General features: G+C 41.9%; 1 protein-coding gene across 1 annotated transcript in view; it reads right to left on the bottom strand.

Annotated features, from left to right (window-relative positions):
* LOC120026131 (syntaxin-binding protein 1-like) overlaps nucleotides 1-21052 on the bottom strand; it is a 44084-nt gene extending 23032 nt beyond the window's left edge. The window contains exons 1-5 of the mRNA XM_038970951.1: nucleotides 20936-21052; nucleotides 6559-6608; nucleotides 2754-2835; nucleotides 2381-2457; nucleotides 2083-2161 (exon numbers count right to left, since the gene is read on the bottom strand). Of these exons, the coding sequence (XP_038826879.1) occupies nucleotides 2083-2161; nucleotides 2381-2457; nucleotides 2754-2835; nucleotides 6559-6608; nucleotides 20936-20972 (325 nt within the window). The 5' untranslated portion in view covers nucleotides 20973-21052. The remainder of the gene's footprint in view (nucleotides 1-2082; nucleotides 2162-2380; nucleotides 2458-2753; nucleotides 2836-6558; nucleotides 6609-20935) is intronic.
* Nucleotides 21053-22944: the final 1892 nt, after the last annotated feature.

Raw genomic sequence — 22944 nt, 5'->3', positions numbered from 1 at the left:
GTTTAAAACAGTGGTGTGCAGAAGGGCATCTCTTAACGTACAACACCGTGAATAATTCAGGCTGTTGTGGAGGCAAAAGGGGGTCCTACCCAGTACTAGATAGGTCTACCTAATAAAACTGAAAACATGGTCTGGAATAGTGATACATGGGACCATAGAAACAGTGTCTGATAAAGAATGATGATGAAATATTACATCCATAGATGATGTAGTCCAATTGGTTCATGTTCCACGGTAATTGGTGTCAATGGATCTCGTTATCCTGAAACGTTCATGATCTAAACATGGAATATTGTTCGTCAGTTTCCATAAAACTATGCATTAAGAGTAATGCAACAGTTACTTATCATTTTGAGCAGTTGTATCAATTGATAGTTAGATCATTGTAATGAAATGAATAGACAGTTATTTCAAATGTAATGTGTGAATTACATTTTGAAATGGTAGTACTTTGATGTTAAGTTGTGTCATTTTGAACAGGTGATTTTAGTTCAATGAACAAATGATCTAAGCTTTATGTGTATTGTATCCAAGCAATTGGAAAAAAGTGTTAGAGTTTTGAAAAATTTGCATTTTGTAACAGTCGTCGGATGAAGATGAGGTGTCCTGGAGGGCAGGTAGCAGGTAGCAGGTAGCAGGTAGCAGCAGCGCCTCTTCAACCTCAGGAGGCTGAAGAAATTCACCAAAAGCACTCACAAACTTCTACAGATGCACAATTGAGAGCATCCTGTCGGGCTGTATCACCGCCTGGTACGGCAACTGCTCCGCCCACAACCGTAAGGCTCTCCAGAGGGTAGTGAGGTCTGCACAACACATCACTGGGGGCAAACTACCTGCCCTCCAGGACACCTACACCACCCGATGTCACAGGAAGGCCATAAAGATCATCAAGGACAACAACCACCCGAGCCACTGCCTGTTCACCCCGCTATCATCCAGAAGGCGAGGTCAGTACAGGTGCATCAAAGCAGGGACCGAGAGACTGAAAAACAGCTTCTATCTCAAGGCCATCAGACTGTTAAACAGCCACCACTAACATTTAGTGGCCGCTGCCAACTTACTGACTCAACTCCAGCCACTTTAATAATGGGAATTGATGGAAATTATGTAAAAATGTATCACTAGCCACTTTAAACAATGCCACTTAATATAATGTTTACATACCCTACATTACTCATCTCATATGTATATGTATATACTGTACTCTATATCATCTACTGCATCTTGCCATCTTTATGTAATACATGTATCACTAGCCACTTTAAACTATGCCACTTTATGTTTATATACCCTACATTACTCATCTCATATGTATATACTGTACTCTATACCATCTACTGCATCTTGCCTATGCCGTTCTGTACCATCACTCATTCATATATCTTTATGTACATATTCTTTATCCCTTTACACTTGTGTGTATAAGGTAGTAGTTGTGGAATTGTTAGGTTAGATTACTTGTTGATTATTACTGCATTGTCGGAACTAGAAGCACAAGCATTTCGCTACACTCGCATTAACATCTGCTAACCATGTGTATGTGACAAATAAAATTTGATTTGATTCGATTTGAATCGGACCAAAGCGCAGCGTCGTAAGTGTTCATGCTTTTTATTTAAAACTGAACACTAAATAACAAAACAACAAAGAGAATGAACGAAACCGAAACAGTCCTGTCAGGTGCAGAAAACACAAAACAGAAAATAACTACCCAACAAAAACCATGTGGGAAAAAGCTACCTAAGTATGGTTCTCAATCAGAGACAACGATAGACAGCTGCCTCTGATTGAGAACCACACCCGGCCAAACAACAAAGAAATACAAAACATAGAAAATGAACATAGAATGCCCACCCAAATCACACCTAGACCAAACCAAAATAGAGACATAAAAAGCTCTCTACGGTCAGGGAGTGACACATTTTGATCATTGGCTGTGAGTTTTGTGTCTAGAGTTTTGAAAAATGACATCAAGGTTCCGAAATTAGTGCCAAAGTGATTGTAAAAAACTGTAATGACCTGTGTAGTGAATCTGCAGAGCACTCAAGGTGTAGTGGAGAGGCTCCTCATGTATCTACTCACAGTCAGTGAAGAAGACGTGGGCTGCTTTGTATTTGGCTGAATGGGGGTCTTTGAAATCTCCAATCAGGGTCTGCACAGACTGGAAAATGAAGGATACAAGATAGTGAGATGTGTGTGTGTGTGTGTGTGTGTGTGTGTGTGTGTGTGTGTGTGTGTGTGTGTGTGTGTGTGTGTGTGTGTGTGTGTGTGTGTGTGTGTGTGTGTGTGTGTGTGTGTGTGTGCGTGTGTGTGCGTGTGTGTGCGTGTGTGTGCGTGTGTGTGCGTGTGTGTGTGTGTGTGTGTGTGTGTGTGTGTGTACCTTGTCCGTGGGGGTAATCAGGTAAATGGCCTCCAGGGTGGGAAGAGGCTCTCGCCGCTTGTTTATGTCCTCCACAACTAGAGAGAGAGAAAACACAGAAACAGAAGGGAGAGATGTGGTTATATCATGTTTGCTGATGGCAATATAACATGTTTACCAAATGGTAGCTACAGTCAGAGATGAAGAGGCGAAGCAAGAGAGTTCAATCTCATCATAATCTGTCCACAATAAGTAGTAAGTAGAATAAGCAGACTGTCTGTCTTCCGGCCTTTGGAACAACAACTCTCATTAAGGAGGAGACAAGACCATTTCGTCATTATATACAGTATCTTTGCTGCAGTGCAGTATAACAATGGTGATAACAATGGCTTACTGGTGATGCCATCTGACATGATGTCTGTCATCTTGCAGCAGGAGGACAGCATCCTCATGCTCAGCTGGTCCACAATCAGCGCCTGAGACAGGAAGAGAAACCAATGAGAAACCAGGGAGAGTGAGATACACGAAAGAGTCAGTCAGAGGTTTCAGAAAACAAAGTCTCTAACCATGTTGACTTTTAACATTGGTAGCACTGGTGCACCCAACTTTTAAAAGTTAGAAGCACCTGACCAAACAGTATTCAGGAGCACCAGAAAAAGAGATTGATCTAAATTCATTTAGATAGCCTACATTAGGCCAATGTGACTACTTTTGAAAGACATGTCCTGAAGTAGCTATCCAGGAGCCCCTTTCCTTTCTTCCAGTGCCATCTTAAACCATACTCATCAAGTTACCAGGTTGTTGGTTACCAAACAAGTCTGCAGCCCGAGTAGTTTAATACAGCTTGTGACATGGTTTATGAAACAGTAAAATGTGACCCGCATATTTGTGAAAAGAAGGCTGTGGCTACGGATCAGTGTGTAACACCCCATTCTGGCATACATCTTCATACAGGTCCCCCATGGGATTCAAACCCACAACCCTGGCATTGCAAGCACCATATTCTACCAACTGAGCTACACAGGGTACAAGGCCTCAAAATGCACCATTTTGTTTCTCTCCGTCGCCCACACACTTTCAACACTTGGATAATAAAGAATTTAAAGGCTGACATTGGTTGATTTTCAGTTTTTAAGTAAACTTTTTTTCAAGTTGATTGACTACAAAAGTATTGTCCAACCCATAGGGTATCTCATTGCACCGTTACATGTCATGTCTTGAAATATGCAGACAGAAGGATTTTAAAAAATCCATTGTAATACTTCTGACAGCCAACTTTGTAACGCCACTGTCACGCCCTGGCCATAGAGAGGGTTTAAGTCTCTATTTTGGTTAGGCCAGGGTGTGATTAGGGTGGGCATTCTATGTGTTATATTTCTTTGTTTTTGGCCGAGTGTGGTTCCCAATCAGAGGCAGCTGTCTATAGTTGTCTCTGATTGGGAATCATACTTAGGCAGCCTTTTCCCACCTGTGTTTTGTGGGTAGTTGTTTTCTGTTTTGTGTCTGCACCAGACAGAACTGTTTCGTTTTGTTCTCACTTTGTTATTTTGTTTCAGTGTTCAGTTTGAATAAATTATCATGAACACGTACCACGCTGCGCTTTGGTCCTCTTCTTCAGACGAACGTTACAGCCACCACCAACTTTGGACTTTATAACATTCCCAGAAGGCATGGATCATTATAACCTAATGACAAATGAACCTGATAATCTAATTTAATCTACTGCAGGCCTAAATCCTATGGGTCGAACCTTCTGAATTAATGATTATATTGAAGATAGAAGCCGCCTCTTAACGAGTTCCGAGAGCCGATTCGTTACCCAACAAAATAACATATTTATTTTGCCTAATTGTTTTTATGACTACAGACAGTAGGTTATTATTGTGCCCTTGTGTTTACCCAAGTTCTCTCTCAACTCAGGGACCACCTGCCAGCTGATTTTTCTTTGCCCGATGTAGGACTCTAGTGGAGAGGAGAGAGACTCTCAGACTGAAATATTCACACCACAATTAATTTACCAAAGGATAGTCTAATAGGTCAGCTAGGTGTGAAAAATCCCCCAATTTGTGCACAGTTTAGACTACTGATAGATAATGCGGTCAGTCAGAGTTGAGTCCTATTGTAAAGTATAGCCTAATGGCCCAAAAGGGCAAACTTGCAATGTATTTGATGCTTAAGTCCTCTAAAGTTTTACATTTCGAACTCCTTTCCTTTCAATATCACAGACCTGATTTGCCCTAACAAAAAATGCATCAACCCCTGCAAATATATACATTTCTTATAATCACATAATTATTCAAATGAAATTAGATGTAGCAAGAGGAGAGAGACTGCATACGCTAAAGACAATCAGAAAGAATGTGTCTTTAACCCTACATGATAATATGAACAAAAGCCAGAAATAAGTGAGTCACTCAGCCCTATGCATCTGTTTCTGCTTCTGTTGCCTATTTGAGTGTTTGTTTAATATCCTACTGATTCTGTGATCACCAAGCCTCACGCAATGCAACATGTCAGATAAAGCCATTTCACAAATCTGTCTGTTTTTAAACTTTTCTATGCTGTATATTAAAGGCTTAAAAAAAAAAAATCATTAGAACAGACTCTCTGTTATTACTTATAATGTATTTAGTGTTTACACTGTTCCAAATGGGCAGAACAATTATTTTGTAATCTAACAGCCCCTGTTTGTCATGCAACAGTATCTCTTGCACTTTGACAATGATTTTACATGAGGCCTAATTCACATGATATGCCTCAAATACTTATATACATTAGGCTAATAAATAATCACATTTTCCTTTGGATTATTTAATGAACCTATATCATGTTATTTCAAGTTATCCCTTTGGAGCACATGCAAAAGCGATTTGGAGTTGTTGAACGGGAGTGACAAAATGTATTACAATTGAATTTTAATGAGCTGATTGATGAGGATGATGAAGAAGAAGAGGGTGATTGAATTTAGAACAATAGTGTAAGAATTGCTCTTCCTCTGTAGCTGTTACTTACTACAACTGTTGTTACACTGTAAGGTTTTTATTCTAAGATAAACTAAAATGTTATGTTATATTCTGTTATATTCGTAAAATATATGGTTTACTGAATATATGCAAGTGATGTCTGCTAAATAAACAAGTTGATGGCGAAGCCATAAAGCCTCAGCTACTAAACACAGATAAATAAAACTCCAAAAAAGGTTTAACATGTTTTCCAGACCAGAGCTGTGTTTTATTTATTACATTTACCTGTGGAATGTTACCGAATAGATAACAACAATAGAAAGAAGCATCTGGTGGCAGAGAGTCATGCGGAGAATAGAGTGAAAGTGCACCGTACTGTAAGTACTCAACAAGGCTGTGGGCCAGGTGGAAATGGTTTAGCAGAACAATAGACTCTTGCCGAGTTTAGGGACTTTACATTTATTAATGAGTGTTTGTGCAGCATTTCACTTCACCCATCTCTTTGCATAGCCCACCACATCCACTGTTTTCTAACCACATCTGGATGGATCCATAACGAATTACTATGGGAATAAATATCACTGAATGACACAAATATTGGAATAAAGTAGGCTAATGCAATTGGTGGCATGAAATTGTTGATTACTGAAACACCCAGAGTCATCCAATTGTTATACTAGGATTTGAAGCAATAGCCGGATTGTGGTCAACTATTTCAGCACCGTTTCACTCTGAAAGAGAGACCATCTGTAAGACATTTTGTGTTGCTTGGAAAAACTAGTTTCATTAAAAACTTTCGGATAGGGTTTAGCAATCAAAACATCTGGCCTGCATGGACCTCTGTAGGATTATTTGTAAAAGTAAGCAAGCACCAACAAGCTTCATAAAGATGCCCTCTGACATGCCATAACATTGCGCAGCATCCCGCAAGCTGTATGATGCAACTTTTAAATGAGGACCCACTGTACTTTTGTGAATATCTGGACATTGGATCCAAAAATAAACTGGTCACATTCAGGACCTGTGTTTGTGCAAAATGTTTCAATGAAAAAACTGTGTGACCAGCTCAAACGCTGACTTTTGCGTCAATCGAAACTGGACGTTCTAATCACAGCAGTTTGAGAGTACACTGCAGGGACCACAGTAGAATGATCACACCCATTTGTTGCTAAGTGTCAAAGTGTAAAAAAGAGAAAAGAAAGGAACACAAGGTGGACTGCGAAAATAAACTCTCACCTTCCATTCCCCCTTCTTCTTCACCTTCTTGATGACATCATTCATAATCTCTGTGAGCGAGAAGAGAGGAGAAGCACAGGTCAGAACATTATTTTCTTCACGTGCTTCTTCACTGTGTGTGCATCTGACCAATTTCAGTTGATTACAATTTTATTTTTGTTATTTTCAATGTCAAAACCCCTAGCATATAGATTTGAGTGTACAGTACAGGTTCATAATATACAGTCATTTTCTCTGTCTGATTTAATTTCCTTGACAGGAAGCAGACTGTTTCCATAGTGATGAGTGACAGTGGAGCACAGGAGACAAAAAAAACACTCTCACACTCGCATCTGGGAACAAGGCCGTGAGAAGAGTCATTCCTCTATAGAGGACTCATACACGTATGCACACACACACGCACACGCACACGCACACGCACACGCACACACACACGCACACACACACACACACACACACACACACCCCAGCCCTTTGCTTGCTCCCAAGCCCTAACCCTGTCAGGAATCTATCAGCATCCTGCTGTGCCAAACACACCTAAGTCAGGCTGTGCCCAGAGAGCCCCATGCTCACAAACAGATACACACACACGCTTGTGAGAAAAGTAACGAGTGAGAATATGTTGAGAATGACAGTAGGGCCAGGTGAATAGTACATCCCTGCAGTGAGCTCCACTCCCAGATCAGCCACAGAGCACACTGAACCTTATATATGGTTCTATTGGACCGCATTGCTACTATATGCTCTTGACAGCCTGTCTCATAGCTGTCATGTATAATTGCTGGTCATCGGACCCCTTTAAGAAAACATCAGCATGCTGGCAAGGGTTCTGTTCTATATTAAGTGAATGGGTTGTGTGTGAGTGTGTGTGTTTATTCATGCATGCATTGCCGACCGTAATGAAATACTCACATCATTGTGAACATATGGCTCATACTGAGGTTTTACGCTCTATTTGCTAGAGTTCATGTGTCTGTGACTCTGGGTATGACTGTGGGTACAATTCGGCAGATAGTCTAGCAGTTAAGAACTTTGGACCAGAATCCAAGGTCTCTGGTTCAAATCCCCGAGCCGACTAGTTAAAAAATCTGTCGATTTGCCCTTGAGGAAGGCACTTAACCCTAAATGATCCAGGGTTGCTGTCAATAATGGCTGATCTGTGACCACACTCTGCAAGGGTGTCTCAGGGGGAATGGGATTTGCAAAAAGCTCATGTATAATACACAGTTGTACATGTGTGAAATAGAACAAACATAAGCACCTACATTGTCTGTTCTGCTAGGTCCATACCTATAGGTATGTATAGCGCCTTCAGAAAGTATTCATACCCCTTGACTTATTCCACATTTGTTGCGTTACAGCCTGAATTCAAAATGGATCCTTTTTTTTCTCACCCACCTACACACAATACCCCTTAATGACAAAGTGAAAACAAGTTTTTAGAAATTTTAGCAAATTTATTTAAAATTAAATACAGAAATGTCTCATTTACATAAGTATTCACAACCCTGAGTCAATACTTTGTAGGAGCACTTTTGGCAGTGATTACAGCTTTGAGTTGTCTTGGGTATGTCTGTATCAGCTTTGCACATTTGGATTTGGGATTCTCTTCCATTCTTCCTTGCAGATTTTCTCAAGCTCTGTTAAGTTAGATGGGGAGCGGCGGTGAACAGCAATCTTTAAGTCTTTCCACAGATGTTCAATGGGATTCAAGTCTGGGCTTTGGCTGGGCCACTCAAGGACTTTGACATTCCTATTCTGAAGTCATTCCAGCATTGCTTTGGCTTTATGCTTTGGCTGTATGCTTGGGGTCATTGTCCTTTTGGAATGTAAATCTTTGCCCCAGTCTAAGGTCGATTGCACTCTGAAGCAGGTTATCATCAAGGATTTGCCTGTATTTGGCTCAATTCGTTGTTCCCTCTATCCTTACCACGCTCCCAGTCCCTGCTGCTGAAAAGCATCCCCATAGCATGATGCTGCCATCACCAAGCTTCACGGTAAGGATGGTGTTAGGCAGGTTATGAGCTGTGTCCAGTTTTTCTTCAGACATAGCGCTTTGTGTTCAGGCCAAGGAGTTACATCTTTGTCTCATCAGACCACAGCATCTTTTGCCTTATGCTCTGAGTTTTTCACGTGCCTTTTCGCAAAATCTAGGCGCTAACATGTGCCTTTTCCTTTAGGAGTGGCTTCCGTCTGGCCACTCTCCCATAAAGCCCAGATTGGTGAAGTGCTGTAGAGACTGTTGTCCTTCTGGCAGGTTCTCCCATCTCAGCCAAGGAACTCTGTAGTTCTGTCTGAGTGGTCACTGGGTTCTTGGTCACCTCCTTGACCAAGGTCCTTCTTGCCCGGTTGCCCAGTTTGGTCGGATGGCCAATTCTAGCTTAAATTTCCCAGTGATGGAGACCACTGTGCTCTTGGAAACTTTCAACACTCTAGAAATAGTTTTATACCCTTCCCCAGATATATGCCTCATAACAATTCTATCTCAGAGATCTAAGGACAGTTCTTTGGATTTCATGGTATAGTTTCTGCTCTGACATGCACTGTCAACTGGACCTTATATACACAGGTGTGTTTCTTTCTAAATTACGTCCAAACATTTTAATTGGCCACAACTGGACTCCAATCAAGTTGTAGTGACGTCAAGGATGATCAAAGGAAATTGGATGCACCTAAACTCAGTTTAGAGTGCCATACCAAAGGGGTCTGAATACGTATGTAAATTAGATATTTCTGTATTCCATTTCCAATAAACTTGCACACGTTTCTAAAAACATGTTTTCACTTTGTCATTATGGGTTATTCTGTGTAGATGGGTGAGAATGTATTTTTTTTGAATATCAATTTTGAATTCAGGCTGTAACACAAAAAAAATGTTGGAATAAGTCAAGGGGTATGAATACTTTCTAAAGGCACTGTATTGGACACAATTTTCTTTCATATTTATGTTATGTGCCAAGTGCTTTTAGTGGTATACAAAGGTACCCACAGTATCAGATAAAGAAGTAATTTGACATGGAGCTAAAAGCCACAAGAAACTAGCAAATCCACAATGCTACTCAGATCACTGCCTTTGTATTAAATGCTATCACTGGAGGGAAGGTCTCTGAAAGCATCATGTCTACTCTATCTTACACTGTAGCTAGCAAAATGGAGGGCTGCCTCCACCAATGAGTCAAAATGCATGATGAAATACAGCTTGTCTATTGCCTTCTCATGCAATTCCATTCCAGAATGGACTGAATCTATTTTGACTCCATTACAGCTAAAAAAAGAATCAAATGTATTATCCAATAGAGAAGACACATTTTTGCTAGATGCAAAATTCATTCTCTGAACTCTGAAAAACTACAAATCAATTATTTTTGAATGACTCCCATTGGCTCTAGTTCTTCTCTGCTGCAGTATGAATAAACTCATCCCATTGGTCATCTGTGGATCAGGCCAAGGCAGGGCCATGTGTGTGTGTGGCGGAGCCATTATTAGCCTGATCGCTGTTGTTGGCCATCTGGCTGCAGTATTGGGATAAATCCATTTAGAATGACTCTCTTTAACATTTTGCAGTATCACCATATAAAAACCGCTAAGCCCTTTGGCGCAGTAGTGCCCAACATCTGGGCATACACAGAGATACAGATGGATTATAACAGATTAAACAGGCTGTGTGTGTGAATGTGCTACGTGGAGACTACAGGGCCATTCAGAGAATGAGGGGGATTTGTTGGGTAATTGCTGCCGATAGTAATTTGTAAGGACAACATTCACATGATGACTAAAGGGATAGCTCACCCAATTTACTACATGACATATTGGTTTCCTTATACCCTGTACACAGTCAAAGGACAAGGTCATTTGGGTGGACTTTCCCTTTAAGCACAGGCCACTCAAAGCCAGGGGGTTAGATCTGTACATAATACAGCACTCCAACCGTAGATGCACTGATGTCATCATGATGTGACCTCGGTAGGGAAAGAGTGTAATCTTGCAATCTTTGTGGGGAATGGCAGAGAGTGAATCCAGAGTGAATCCTTGATTCAGCTCTTGTCTATTTCCAGCTCTTTCTAGGCTATGTCACAAGAAACTGTCAGCAAACAGGATGACAGAACTGTAGGAGCACAAGGGATATCCTTCTCTCAATTTCCCTTTTCCTCTGTCCTGTGTGGTTCTCTTTGCCCTCCTATCTTCCCCCTCTCTCTCCTTCATACAGAAACACAAACTGCCAGTCCACATGACTGCACATAGACATAAAATTAAGTTAGAACCAAAATGGCTGTTTTTTCAAGGGCATGGGGTACATACATGTATACTGTCTCTGACTCCCTTCTCCTGAGCTGAGGTATGTGTATGTAAATGACAAAGAGACTGAGGGATAGCCAAAAGACAAACATCAAGATGAACAAAGCACATAGGAGGAAGTGGAAGTGGAGGCTGTTCTGGGATTGTTCTGGCTCTTCCTTGACCCCTGTGTGGCATAACAATGCAGTCCCATAGCAGGCAGACTGAGAGGAGGGAAGGAACCTGAACAAACACAGTGGAGCAGCTGTGTCAACTAGCAGAGTAGAGAGGCTCACCGTCTCATTCAGCCACACGCAGGAGTCTCCTTCAGATAGGTCTGGTCATATGCTACCAAACATAAATAGTAGAGTAATACAGTATGCAAGCGTTCTGCCCCTGAACAAGGCAGTTAACCCACTGTTCCTAGGCTAACTGTTCCTAGTTAACCCACTGTTCCTTAACTGACTTGCCTAATTAAATAAAGGTTAAATTAAAAAATGTATTAAAAATATTCTCTGTGTTTGTGTCAGTCTGTGTCTGTGACCAGACCAGTGTAAGAAATTGTCCATTGTGAGATGGGTTGGAACCAGAGCTCTTTCTAGGTGAATCAGGCATAGCTGTCCTCAGCCTGATCCGTGTGTCACTGTAAATACGAAATCAATTTGACATCTCAGAGTTGTTCAAATTAGGGGGATACATAACCCTCACCTGAATCTTGATACAGACTTTTGTCTTCCAAAGTAGAGCAGAGAGAATTGGAATGGGTTAGACACATACAGATGTTCCCCAGCCATTCACCTCACACAGGAAGGCAGTACTCTGTGTTCACAGCATACTCAACAGCTGTCGCTTTAGCAGCCTAGCATTAGCATCAACAATAACATTAACATCAACCCATACCACACTGCTAGGCTAGCATTAGCATCAACCCATACCATAATGGTAGGCTCCAGCAGGAGTCAATCAACACACTCTTCATACAGATAACCAACACAGTGTAACAAAACTAGCAGAATATCAGATCACTATCCTTTCCACTTCTATATGTTTTCGTATGAAACATTAACCCCCATCAAAATAGATATAATTGTGGTAAAACATAGTATGCTATTGCTTCTAAGCAGTATAGTAAGTTGAAGCAGTATAATCATTCATAGACAGACTGAGGCATTGCCTGATTTTTCTCAGCCTTTATTGTAGGTCATAGGTGTGCCTAGCACAGGATAAGCCTTTTATCCACACAGGAACAATTTGTCTCACTGAGAGGCTGGCTGGCTGTATGTTGTGTCATTGATGTGTATTGGTTTTGTCATGGTTGTGCATTATGTCATCCACTCCTGTAGAATCCTCAACATTGACCCCAACAAACACACAGCTTTCGCTACTCAACACTGAGACTTTCCCCCTTTACCTTCCTATTCTCCCTTGGGGGTTGGCGCCTACGATTGAGTGACCCATTTTCTCTGGATATCAGCATTAGTCCCCAGGGAATGTAACAACCCTGCTCTTGAAGAGAAGGGCGGCCATTTTAGCAGGACACAGCCCCTCCCATCTCCCTCTCATCATCAGAACCATACTCTAGTCCTGGAGGGCACACAGCAGGAGGTACATTCACTCTTAATTATCTCAGTTAAAAAGATTAGGATCTTGACTGATTTGGTCCTCTCTGACATTTCGGATGGCTCTTGAAAAGACAAGAAGAGAATAGACACATTTGGTAAAATAGTCATATTTGGTTTAATTATGCCCTGTTCATACTTCATTAAGAATACTAAACACAGTTCTAACATGTATGTAATAGTGTGGATATGACACAAATAAAAAACAGAGGAGAATGGATTCTCAGATGTAGATATTGACTACTGCTCTCCCTGGTATGATCCTCAGTAACAGAAGGAGCAGAGTGTCTCATAGTGCCCTTCCACAGACTTAGCCAATCACAGGCAGCCATGAGTCGACAGTACCTCAGTCAGCTCTGTGAGGCCAGCCTGCCGTTACGCAACCTCTTGTCTCTCACAGCGTCACCACAAAACAGATTCCAGATCAGCTGAGAGACATCTCAGGAGAACTGAACAGGAATAACAAGCAAGCAGCGACTACTCTCATCCCCATCTCAGACTGGGTCAAAGGTTGTGTTGTCAGAGGCTGGCTGCCGGTCATGACCACTCTCTTAGAGCAGGAAATGGATGGATGTGAGTGTGACTCTGCTGTAGCCACACCCAGTGTGAAAGGAACAGGGTATTGTGAGAGGAAAAATAATAGACTTCTGATTCTAACAAACACAGACAAGATGAAGACCGTGAACAATCCCTCACATAAATATTGTATTCTTAGTATGTTGAGGTAAAGTATTTGTCTGCCAGAATAATCTCTCCTGGTGTCTGGGAGTAAAATTCCATCTATTTCTTAATTTTCCTACAACACAGTGTAATGATAGACTAGAGCAGGGTTGGGCAACATGCAACCCTATTCGATCTAGCCCGGGCGAGGTTTTAGCACAAAAAAAGACATGATAAATCCCCCTGCAGATACATTTCCCTCTATGTTTGAGTTCATTTTCCTCCTTATTTGAAAGCTGTATCTACTGACTGCAGTCAAGTGCAACGTTAAAGCAATTTACAAAATGCCTAGTCTAGTGCTGAAAATGTCAGGCAGTAAAAAATGTCAATGGAGAAGCAAGTGATGCATTGCATTGCCGCAGGCTGCTATGTCCTGGCAAGATCAGTTAAAACAAGGTTTCTCTCTCTCTGTCGGAAGTCTGAGTAGAATGTGTGCATGCGTAAGTGTCTGGTGTCTGAGTGAGGAGGGGAGGGGGGCTGTGATAGGTGAAGGAGCTCTGCAATCTCATGAGGTCTGAGGTATGAGGGTTTAATGACTCTGCACATCACCATCTAGATTAAATCCCTTCCCATAATGCAATAATACTACTTTCTACATTACTTCTCCTCCATCACTCGCTCTCCTCCTCTTCCTTATGTCATTATCCATCTCTCCCAGTGGCAGCCTAATCTGCATTCTGTGATGTTGTTCCTCTCTTTCTTCCGCAGGAATGGCAGTATTGGCCGATGCTACTTGGCCCTGCTACAGCAAGCCTCTTGACGGTCTCTGGTACATTTTTATGTTTCTCTGTTAAGTATGATAATATATTTAATTTGTATGGTGCTTTTCGCTGCAGAGGAATCTCAAATCTAAATATAAGTATGTCTTTGCTGTGTGTGAGTGAGGTCTGCTGGAGAGTTGAGTGGGAGGAAGGAGGAATACTCCCTGCCAGTGCTGACACAGCAGCAGTGCTTCTTAATCAAGGAAAATGGGATGTAATTATTAATGTTCATAATCAAGACTATTCTAATCTAGCATATAAAGAGGGCTAGTCTGTGTCTAGAAAGTCATTAGAAAATATATTAAATGTTGGGTCTGTCTGTGTGTTTACAGTGGCAGGCTGAGGGCACTGCGTCACACAATGAACCCAGCAAGTGTGTGTGTGAGGCTGGCTAAGTATCCCTGCCAAGGTCAGTGTGTGTGTGTGTGTGTGTGTGTGTGTGTGTGTGTGTGTGTGTGTGTGTGTGTGTGTGTGTGTGTGTGTGTGTGTGTGTGTGTGTGTGTGTGTGTGTGCGTGCGTGCGTGCGTGCGTGCGTGCGTGCGTGCGTGCGTGCGTGCGTGCGTGCGTGCGTGCGTGCGTGCGTGCGTGCGTGCGTGCGTGCGTGCGTGCGGCGTGTGTGCGTGTGTCCATCCTGGTGTTGGCCTGGGCTGTGCAGCTGATGAGTGCTTGGGCTGGGGTAATGAGATGTACAGTAACTCCCTCTCTCCCTATACTGCAGAGCCTGGTCAACCCTGAAGTCCTACATGGTGGTGACCCTCCTTCCTTCCATCCCTCTCCTCTCCCTGCATGGTCATCTCTCTGTCCTTCTGACTAACTTTGGAATCACATCTTAGCAAGCCTCGGAAAACCCAGGCTTCTCACGTTCTGTTGTAGATTTGGAAGATCTTAGCAGCAGTCACAGCCCACATGGGGATGTGGGGTGCTCTTGGACCATTTTATTAACAAACTGAGTGATGTCCACTGCAGACTATTAAAACCACCCACTCAAGCAGCAGGGACAATGAAGTGGGGGAAATACTATGAGTCATTGGGTAGGATGCAGTCGCTTGGGTCAGTTGGGCTACTGTGTCTTTATCTGGCATGTGTCACACTGGATTTACAGTCATGATCACACTACTCCTGGTTTCCTCCTCTGCACTGTCAGGATAGTCTCTTCTCACAGCCCCTGTACTGTCAAGCTACCTACACAAGCCTCATATCACACCCTGTGATATGATCAAGACATGACAGAATTGAGACCAAGATGTGTGGCATCCTTCTTGTCTGATCCATATAAAAGTAAAACATAAAAGTCCACTGTATTACATTTTACATTTTAGTAATTTAGCAGATGCTCTTATACAGAGTGACTTAGAGTAGTGAGTGCATACATTTTCATACTGTATGAAGCACAGATGAGACTGGGCACAGACAGCACCCTAGCCCCTGCAATACCACTGATTCACTATAGTGGCGATAAAAAAGAGAGCAAAGAGATGGTTTTATGTTGCAAAATGTTGCTGAAAAAATAAATTATTTTGTTGAATGATAAAAATATAGGCTACCATAGTAAGCATTCTCAATTATTTTTTAAATAAATTCATTTTAAGGGCAGGTAATGCAACTAGAATTGATCCCTCTCATTTCGTTTAGGGGTGTAGGCAGCCTATAAATGAATGTCAAAATTGTATTTACACATCTATGGACTTTGGCCTTTCATTCCTATCGCTAGCCCTATATTGTAGTCTGCTGCTTTATGGAATTGATGCTCACAGTCGTGAAAGCGGAGGGAGAGAGATAAACGCTATACGCTGCCCATCCCCCTTCAACAGAGGCTGCTACTGCGCGTGCTGCAGAGGGCCCGTGGTGTATCGCGTCTTACTGCGTACGTTCCCGTTGTAAACCAATCTCCTCACCATCAACCCAGTTAAATAGCGCGCAGGTGCTCGATGCATCCCTCCCTGCCTTTATCGACATGGAGAGGTGGGTCATCACACAATGTTTACTTTAGGCTTAATTCTGCAAATGTGGAATTCAATTGACATTGAAAACCTGTGTTCGGCTTTTATTTCACACATAGTTATTAATGTATAAATTCAGTACAGTGAAATGCTTAACTCACAGGCCCTACCCAACAACAGTGCATTATTCAATATAAAAAAAGTATAATTCATGAGAAAAAAACACACACAAAATAACAATAAGTATGAAATAAGAGAAGAAGCTATATACTGTGTCAGTGCCAGTACCTAATGTACAATGTGCAGGGATACTGGACTATTTGAGGTAGATATGCACATGTAGGCAGGGATTAGGCAGGGGCAGATTGACCATCTGGCAATTCTGGGAAATGTCAGATGGGCTGGACCATTTTTTAGTTGTGTGGGCTGATCGAATTTGACACACAAAAAAAACTATGTTTTTATATAAAAATAAAACAATGAAAAAGGTGACATGGCTGGCAGCCCATGGTCCTGTTAAAATGATTTAAAAAAAAAGATTTCTGACAATTTCTCTGTTATACGAATCTACAGTACCTACTATTTTTTATCTACCTATGATATGTTACAAATTCCAATTTGTTGTGGCTAACATGAGCTAGGTGGCAAAAGCTAATGTTAGCTAGGTGGCTAACGTTAGCTAGGCTATGAGTTAGGGTTAGGGGTTAATGTTAAGCTTAGGTTAAGGTTAGGAGTTAGGTAAAATGGTTAAGGTTAGGGCAAGGGTTAGCTTAGCATTTTAGCATTTTAGCTAACCCTTGCCCTAACCTTAACCCTTTTACCTAACTCCTAACCTTAACCTAAGCTTAACATGAACCCCTAACCCTAACTCCTAGCCTAGCTAACGTTAGCCACCTAGCTAACATTAGCTTTTGCCACCTAGCCACCTAGCTCATGTTAGCCACAACAAATTGGAATTTGTAACATATCATAGGTACTGCAAATTCGTAACATAATGTACAAATTGCAATTCGTAACATATCATACGAATTGTAATTCGTAACATATCATATGAAATGGATGATGGACATCCACAAATTGATACATAACATACCAAACGTAACATATCATACTCATTTGAATGGCCCGGATTTCCGTTTACTATGTTACGTCTGCCTCTCTGTCCAGGTTGGTATTTGGGTAGGCTAACCTGATCAATAGGCTATCTCTTGAGAATCAATCTATTGGGTTCGTTTATTGAATATTCTTTGCATATCTAATTGCACTACCATTACTGATAGTAGGCTTGTAGGCTATGCCTACACATCCACAATTACCTCTGGATATAAATCCGTTGCTGTTGATGGCGCCATTATCCGATAAGAACATGTTTAATCCTAAAACAACATACATTTGGTGAGCCTTTAGACCCAGGACAATGCCTCACCCCGTAATAAATGTGGTTTATGTTTAAGATGCGCACACATGTTTTTGTCTGCAGTTTTCGCTTTGGCTATTTGTTTCAAGTGTATGTGGCGGTTCTAGCTTGTATGGCGCCCTGAGCGAACCGCCCCTTCAGCGCCCGCTCCCACCCGCACCCGGGGGCGCCCCGTGCCTCCCCCGGCAAGATGCCGCCCGCGGTGGGCGGCTACCCATGTCGCCCGTACCTAAATCCGCTATTGGTTTTTGTATTAGTGTATAAATAAATCTCTTTGCCAAAATTCGTCATCTCTCCCATGTCTTATTCGACTACTATTTTTTGAAAGTGTTAAGGATAATAATTCAGCCATAGTTGTTCTGAAATGTTTATTGCTTGCCAACATTTTACTCCCTCCCCTATGTTTAATATAACACACATACATGAATTATGAATTTCTGTTGCCTATCCTGACGTGAAGTTTGTTCTATAGAAAGTATTTGACTCTGTGTGTCACAGAAAGTATTTGACACTAGCCACAAAATTAAGGAAATTAGAAGGGGGGGGGGGGGTTCTGTCAGGGGGGAGATATTCGACACAACACCTGTTATGTTTTGCGTGATGATTGTGAGGCGTTATACAAATACGACAGTCACAAGACAAGGACTTCAAATAGGCCAATGACAGGTCAAGGGAACTGTAGCCTACTGTTCAGATGGGTTAAATGGAAACTGACATTTGGACACTGACTGTAGGTCTATAATCTCTCACATAGCCTTAATATTAACTCCTGCAGAATTAATATTTTCTTGCAGTATAATGATACACCAAACGTAGGCACAGTTTTGACTTGGGAACAGCCGTGGATAAATATTATTTATTTATTTCAGCATCTTGAGAGAATGCGAATGCGTTAGATGGGCTATCGTCTGGTGCTATCTATAGCAGTATCATAAAAGCATAAAAGCTATTTCAACCAATAAAATATGCATCCAAGCAGAAACATGTAGTGTCATTTTCAAATCGTTCTATTTCTTTTTAGGACCGGTCAAACTGATGTCATTTGGAAATTTTGCACAGAAAATCTTTCCAGGTTTTTAGGTACTGTATTTTCTCCCCTGAACCTAAACGTACTTGCTCCGTAAAAGAAGCAGAGGTGACAGTGAAAACTTGATTGAAGCATCCATTCTATCGATTTATGACATTATTCTGGTGAGCAGAGGTTTATTTAGTTCAATGACTAAAGAAAAGCTGCATGTATCTAATTATAGACAAGTTGACTAACAAATAGCCTACCAAAATGTAGGAAATGATAAGCAGAAACATATCTAAATCAGGCAAAAAAGCGTTACGCCTTCTCTGACTAGCCTGCTGCGCATTTTATATATTAGCGGATTAGGGTCGTGTTCGGCCTCAGATTTTCACTTTACAACATATACTCGGACAGTTGCGGATGGGTTAACAATTGCGGGCGGCTGAACAAACAGCTGACCTGCGCACCACTAGTCCACACATTTTGCCAGCTGATTTGTGATGCTACACTCTTAAAAAAAAGGTTCTGGATTGAACCAAAAAGTGTTCTAAACTTGTTTTGTATATGGCACCCGTAAAAGTTCCATATGGAACCCAATGGTTCAATATGAATCAATTTTGGTTCAGTCAAAAATAACACCTGGGGTTCCTACACAAGGGTTCTATATAGAACCTTTAGTGGTGCAATATGCTATATGAAGCAAGCAATATAACCATGTTTGGTTTTATCCAGAACCTTTTTTCCTATGAGTGTACAGAATATTTCGTTTGAACAGTTAGAGAGATGTCTCAAAAGCCCCTACATGCCCATGGCCTACAACATCCATGGCCTACAACATCCATGGACTTCAACCTCCATGGTCTACAACATCCATGGCCTACAACATCCATGGCCTACAACATCCATGGACTTCAACCTCCATGGTCTACAACATCCATGGACTTCAACCTCCATGGTCTACAACATCCATGGCCTACAACATCCATGGCCTACAACATCCATGGACTTCAACCTCCATGGTCTACAACATCCATGGCCTACAACATCCATGGCCTACAACATCCATGGCCTACAACATCCATGGCCTACAACATTCATGGACTTCAACCTCCATGGTCTACAACATCCATGGTCTACAACATCCATGGACTTCAACCTCCATGGCCTACAACATCCATGGACTTCAACCTCCATGGCCTACAACATCCATGGCCTACAACATCCATGGCCTACAACATCCATGGTCTTCAACCTCCATGGTCTACAACATCCATGGCCTACAACATCCATGGCCGACAACATCTATGGCCTACAACATCCATGGACTTCAACCTCCATGGCCTACAACCTCCATGGCCTACAACATCCATGGTCTTCAACCTCCATGGCCTACAACATCCATGGCCTACAACATCCATGGCCTACAACATCCATGGCCTACAACATCCATGGTCTTCAACCTCCATGGCCGACAACCTCCATGGTCTTCAACCTCCATGCCTACAACATCCATGGCCTACAACATCCATGGTCTTCAACCTCCATGGCCTACAACATCCATGGACTTCAACCTCCATGGCCTACAACATCCATGGCCTACAACATCCATGGCCTACAACCTCCATGTGATTGGGCAATAGGCCTAGTGACAGCACTGTCTGAAAACAACCATCGATGCTTATTTTGAAACCATACACTGATGCGGTTTCATTAGGCTTCAACTGCTACTTATACTGCGCAAATTATGCTTGTAGATCGTGGGCAAGTAGGCCTATGAGTCAAGGCGCATTGCCTCCTATTATACGCGGATGAAAACACCGTAATATCCGTATTCGGAAAGGTGTGTTAACATACCGAATGCGGATTTTTCTGTTTTTACTGTCTATTTCATTCCTGTCCTCCATGTAGAGGACAGCTCACCCTCCGCCATCACTCTAATACTGCAGACCAAGAATATCATGATGTTTAACCTTAATTTTCTTGTTTGAACCGTTCATGCTGAAGGATGATGTTCTACGCAGCGTATTGCACTGGTGATCCATCATAGGGGTGAGGCATTTCTGAAACACGGGAATCCCATAAACGCTCTAGACGCAGCGCTCCTGGGTGGAGAATATTCATTTACGATCCATCTAATCATCAATGACATGAAATTATGTAATTGTTATCGGTCTACAACGTTCTACTGTGCAGTTAACATTGTGCCTAAATAAAAAAAATCACTGGCCTGGAATAGCATATGGTTTTAGACGTTGTGTAATGTCACCCTACTGCCGCAGTTTGTATTTTAATTTCAGATTCGTAGTATGGGCGTATCTGTGTCTTTCTCGACCAAAGCACCTTCTTATGCAGAGTTCGATTTTTCATAGTTGATAATTGGCCGCAGCGCGTTCAGATTATAGCCTATTTAGTCGACATTGTAATGCGCATCAGCATCGCTGTAGCAGAGAAATTGCACATCTATAGGTCCCTGGCTAATGCTATAGCTCCCTGGCCCATGCTATAGGTCCTTGGCTCATGCACATCACCACTCTGTCCGAGAAAAACGCACAGTGCGTCCCATCGATGTGTATCAATGGATGTTCAATCTATATAAAATGGTCAATAGGCTAAATATAATAAGGTATTCTTACTTTCACCAACCACCGCCTTGAGTCCTATGGGTGCCATGATGCTCTTGTGTGTTTGACCGTATTCTCAATCTCTCCCTTTGACTCCTTCTTTCTCCCTCGCAGTATTCCTCTCGTTTCTCTGCTCGACCGAATGTGCACACCTCACATCGCTGCAGAGCTTCGAATGGAGACGTCACTGCTTATCTCTCCACCCCCATATCAGTGGCTACATTAGCCAATTACATTTATAAAAATGTCATTATTATATGTTTTAGTGGAGACCCGTTATTCAGGGCAGGTGGGGCAGAGCCACATTTGTTAGCATGTTATTTTTACATGAATAAGTTTGCAAACATATCAGTTTGCAAACAATGTAAAAAATGAAATAATGATTGAGTTTATACAGTCGCATACAAACATGGTCTCTTTTTTAATTTCTTGAGTAAGGCAGCAACAAAATGCAGGTGTTTCAGTCTAGCTCAGTGCTTTTTATGGTGGTGGGGCAGCCAGCAGAAAATACAGTGTAGGGGTTGGTAATGTTCTCTAGTTGCGCAGTGATTGGCTCAGTGTTCTGTCACTCATGGGGACACAATGTCACCTCAAAATCTATGGGGAGAGCTCGAAAATTCATGGCAGCACTCTATGGGTGCTGCCATAGAGTTTCATTAGAAGTGCCCATCCAAGAAGGCTCAAGGTCATTGGCCACAGATAAAATGACATCAAACCACGTTATTCTACCGTAGCTTTGATTGGACTGATCATGTCAACATCATACTTTAAAAATCTTAGCTAGCAAGCTAGACAAGCAGTCATCATCATGAATCACGTCGACAATCTACTGGCAAATACTTTTCAAACCTTGTCATATGGAGATAAATTATAGATAAAACGTATCGGTGCTCATTGGCCATAAACATTACACAACAAGTTGGGAATCGCAAATTCAACAATGAGTGGTTTGGAAGGAATCAGTGGCTAACTGCAAGCGTTGCAAAGCAATCACTAGCCTGCTATTCAGTGGAGTGGGTGTGTAGTCCAAGTCTGGGTTTAAGTGTCTATTTTCCAAGCTTAAAAGGATAAACATTCACATGTCATGGGCCAGAAAAGGTTGAATACATTGGCCATGCTATCAATGCAGCATGACTTCGGCGGCATTCAAAACAACTGGAAACTCGGAACCGGGAAATCTCAGACTTCAATGAGTTTAAGACAACTGAAAACTCTGAAAAAAACTAGCTCCGACTGGGAAAATAGATTTTGAACGGTCCACAGTGACCACCGCGCCACCTTCCTGTTCAAGTGAGCACAGCACAACAAGGTGAGTCCAAAAATGTATTGTATGCTGCTGCATAATGATGTAATATGCCAGGGAGATATGTAAACTGAGCGAAGAAATTAATGCTAAGTGTATGTTGTGTAGTAAGCTGTGTGCCTAACCCTAATAATTTAGTCCCTTTCCCCTTCATAACTTAGCCTACTGTTCTGACTTGGTGGTGCACATGTAGCCTATAGCCTGTTTTATAGAAATGTAATCATTGAATATTGTAAGAGCTTTCATTGTCTGCTTATATGCCCTCTATATTTATCCTACGGTTCTGACTTGGTGTACAAGAAGAATACTGTAAGAACGCCCATGTTCTGAATTCTGTCGCTATACGTTTCAAAAGTGCTGAACAAACATTTGTTTAAGCAAGTCAGCCATATCAGCGAGTTTTTTTTAAAAGGCAGTAAATTAGGCTAAATGTACTGTTTCGCTGCCAGTCAATGCTCCGCTGACAGCCAGGTGTAGCAGAGGTAAGGATTCACTCCATGGTGCTGAAAATAAAGCTCTGCTGTTGGGAGAGCGTTATGTAGGCCCTAACAGTTTGTGGGCACGGTTTGTCACAGTTATAGTGCAATTAATGCAGGCCTGGGCAAAGGCCGGCCCGGGGACCGGATGCGGCCCGCGACCTGATTCAGTACGGTCCGCGGAATCATGCTCAGATCACATAAAGAATTTACAATAGTAAAGTTTTGAAAAACGTATTTGT

Source organism: Salvelinus namaycush, chromosome 31 (genome assembly GCF_016432855.1).
Source record: "Salvelinus namaycush isolate Seneca chromosome 31, SaNama_1.0, whole genome shotgun sequence".
NCBI classification, from domain to species: Eukaryota; Metazoa; Chordata; class Actinopteri; order Salmoniformes; family Salmonidae; genus Salvelinus; species Salvelinus namaycush.
The sequence above is the reverse complement of the archived record's forward strand: the minus strand, read 5'-3'. Positions and strand labels throughout refer to the sequence as shown.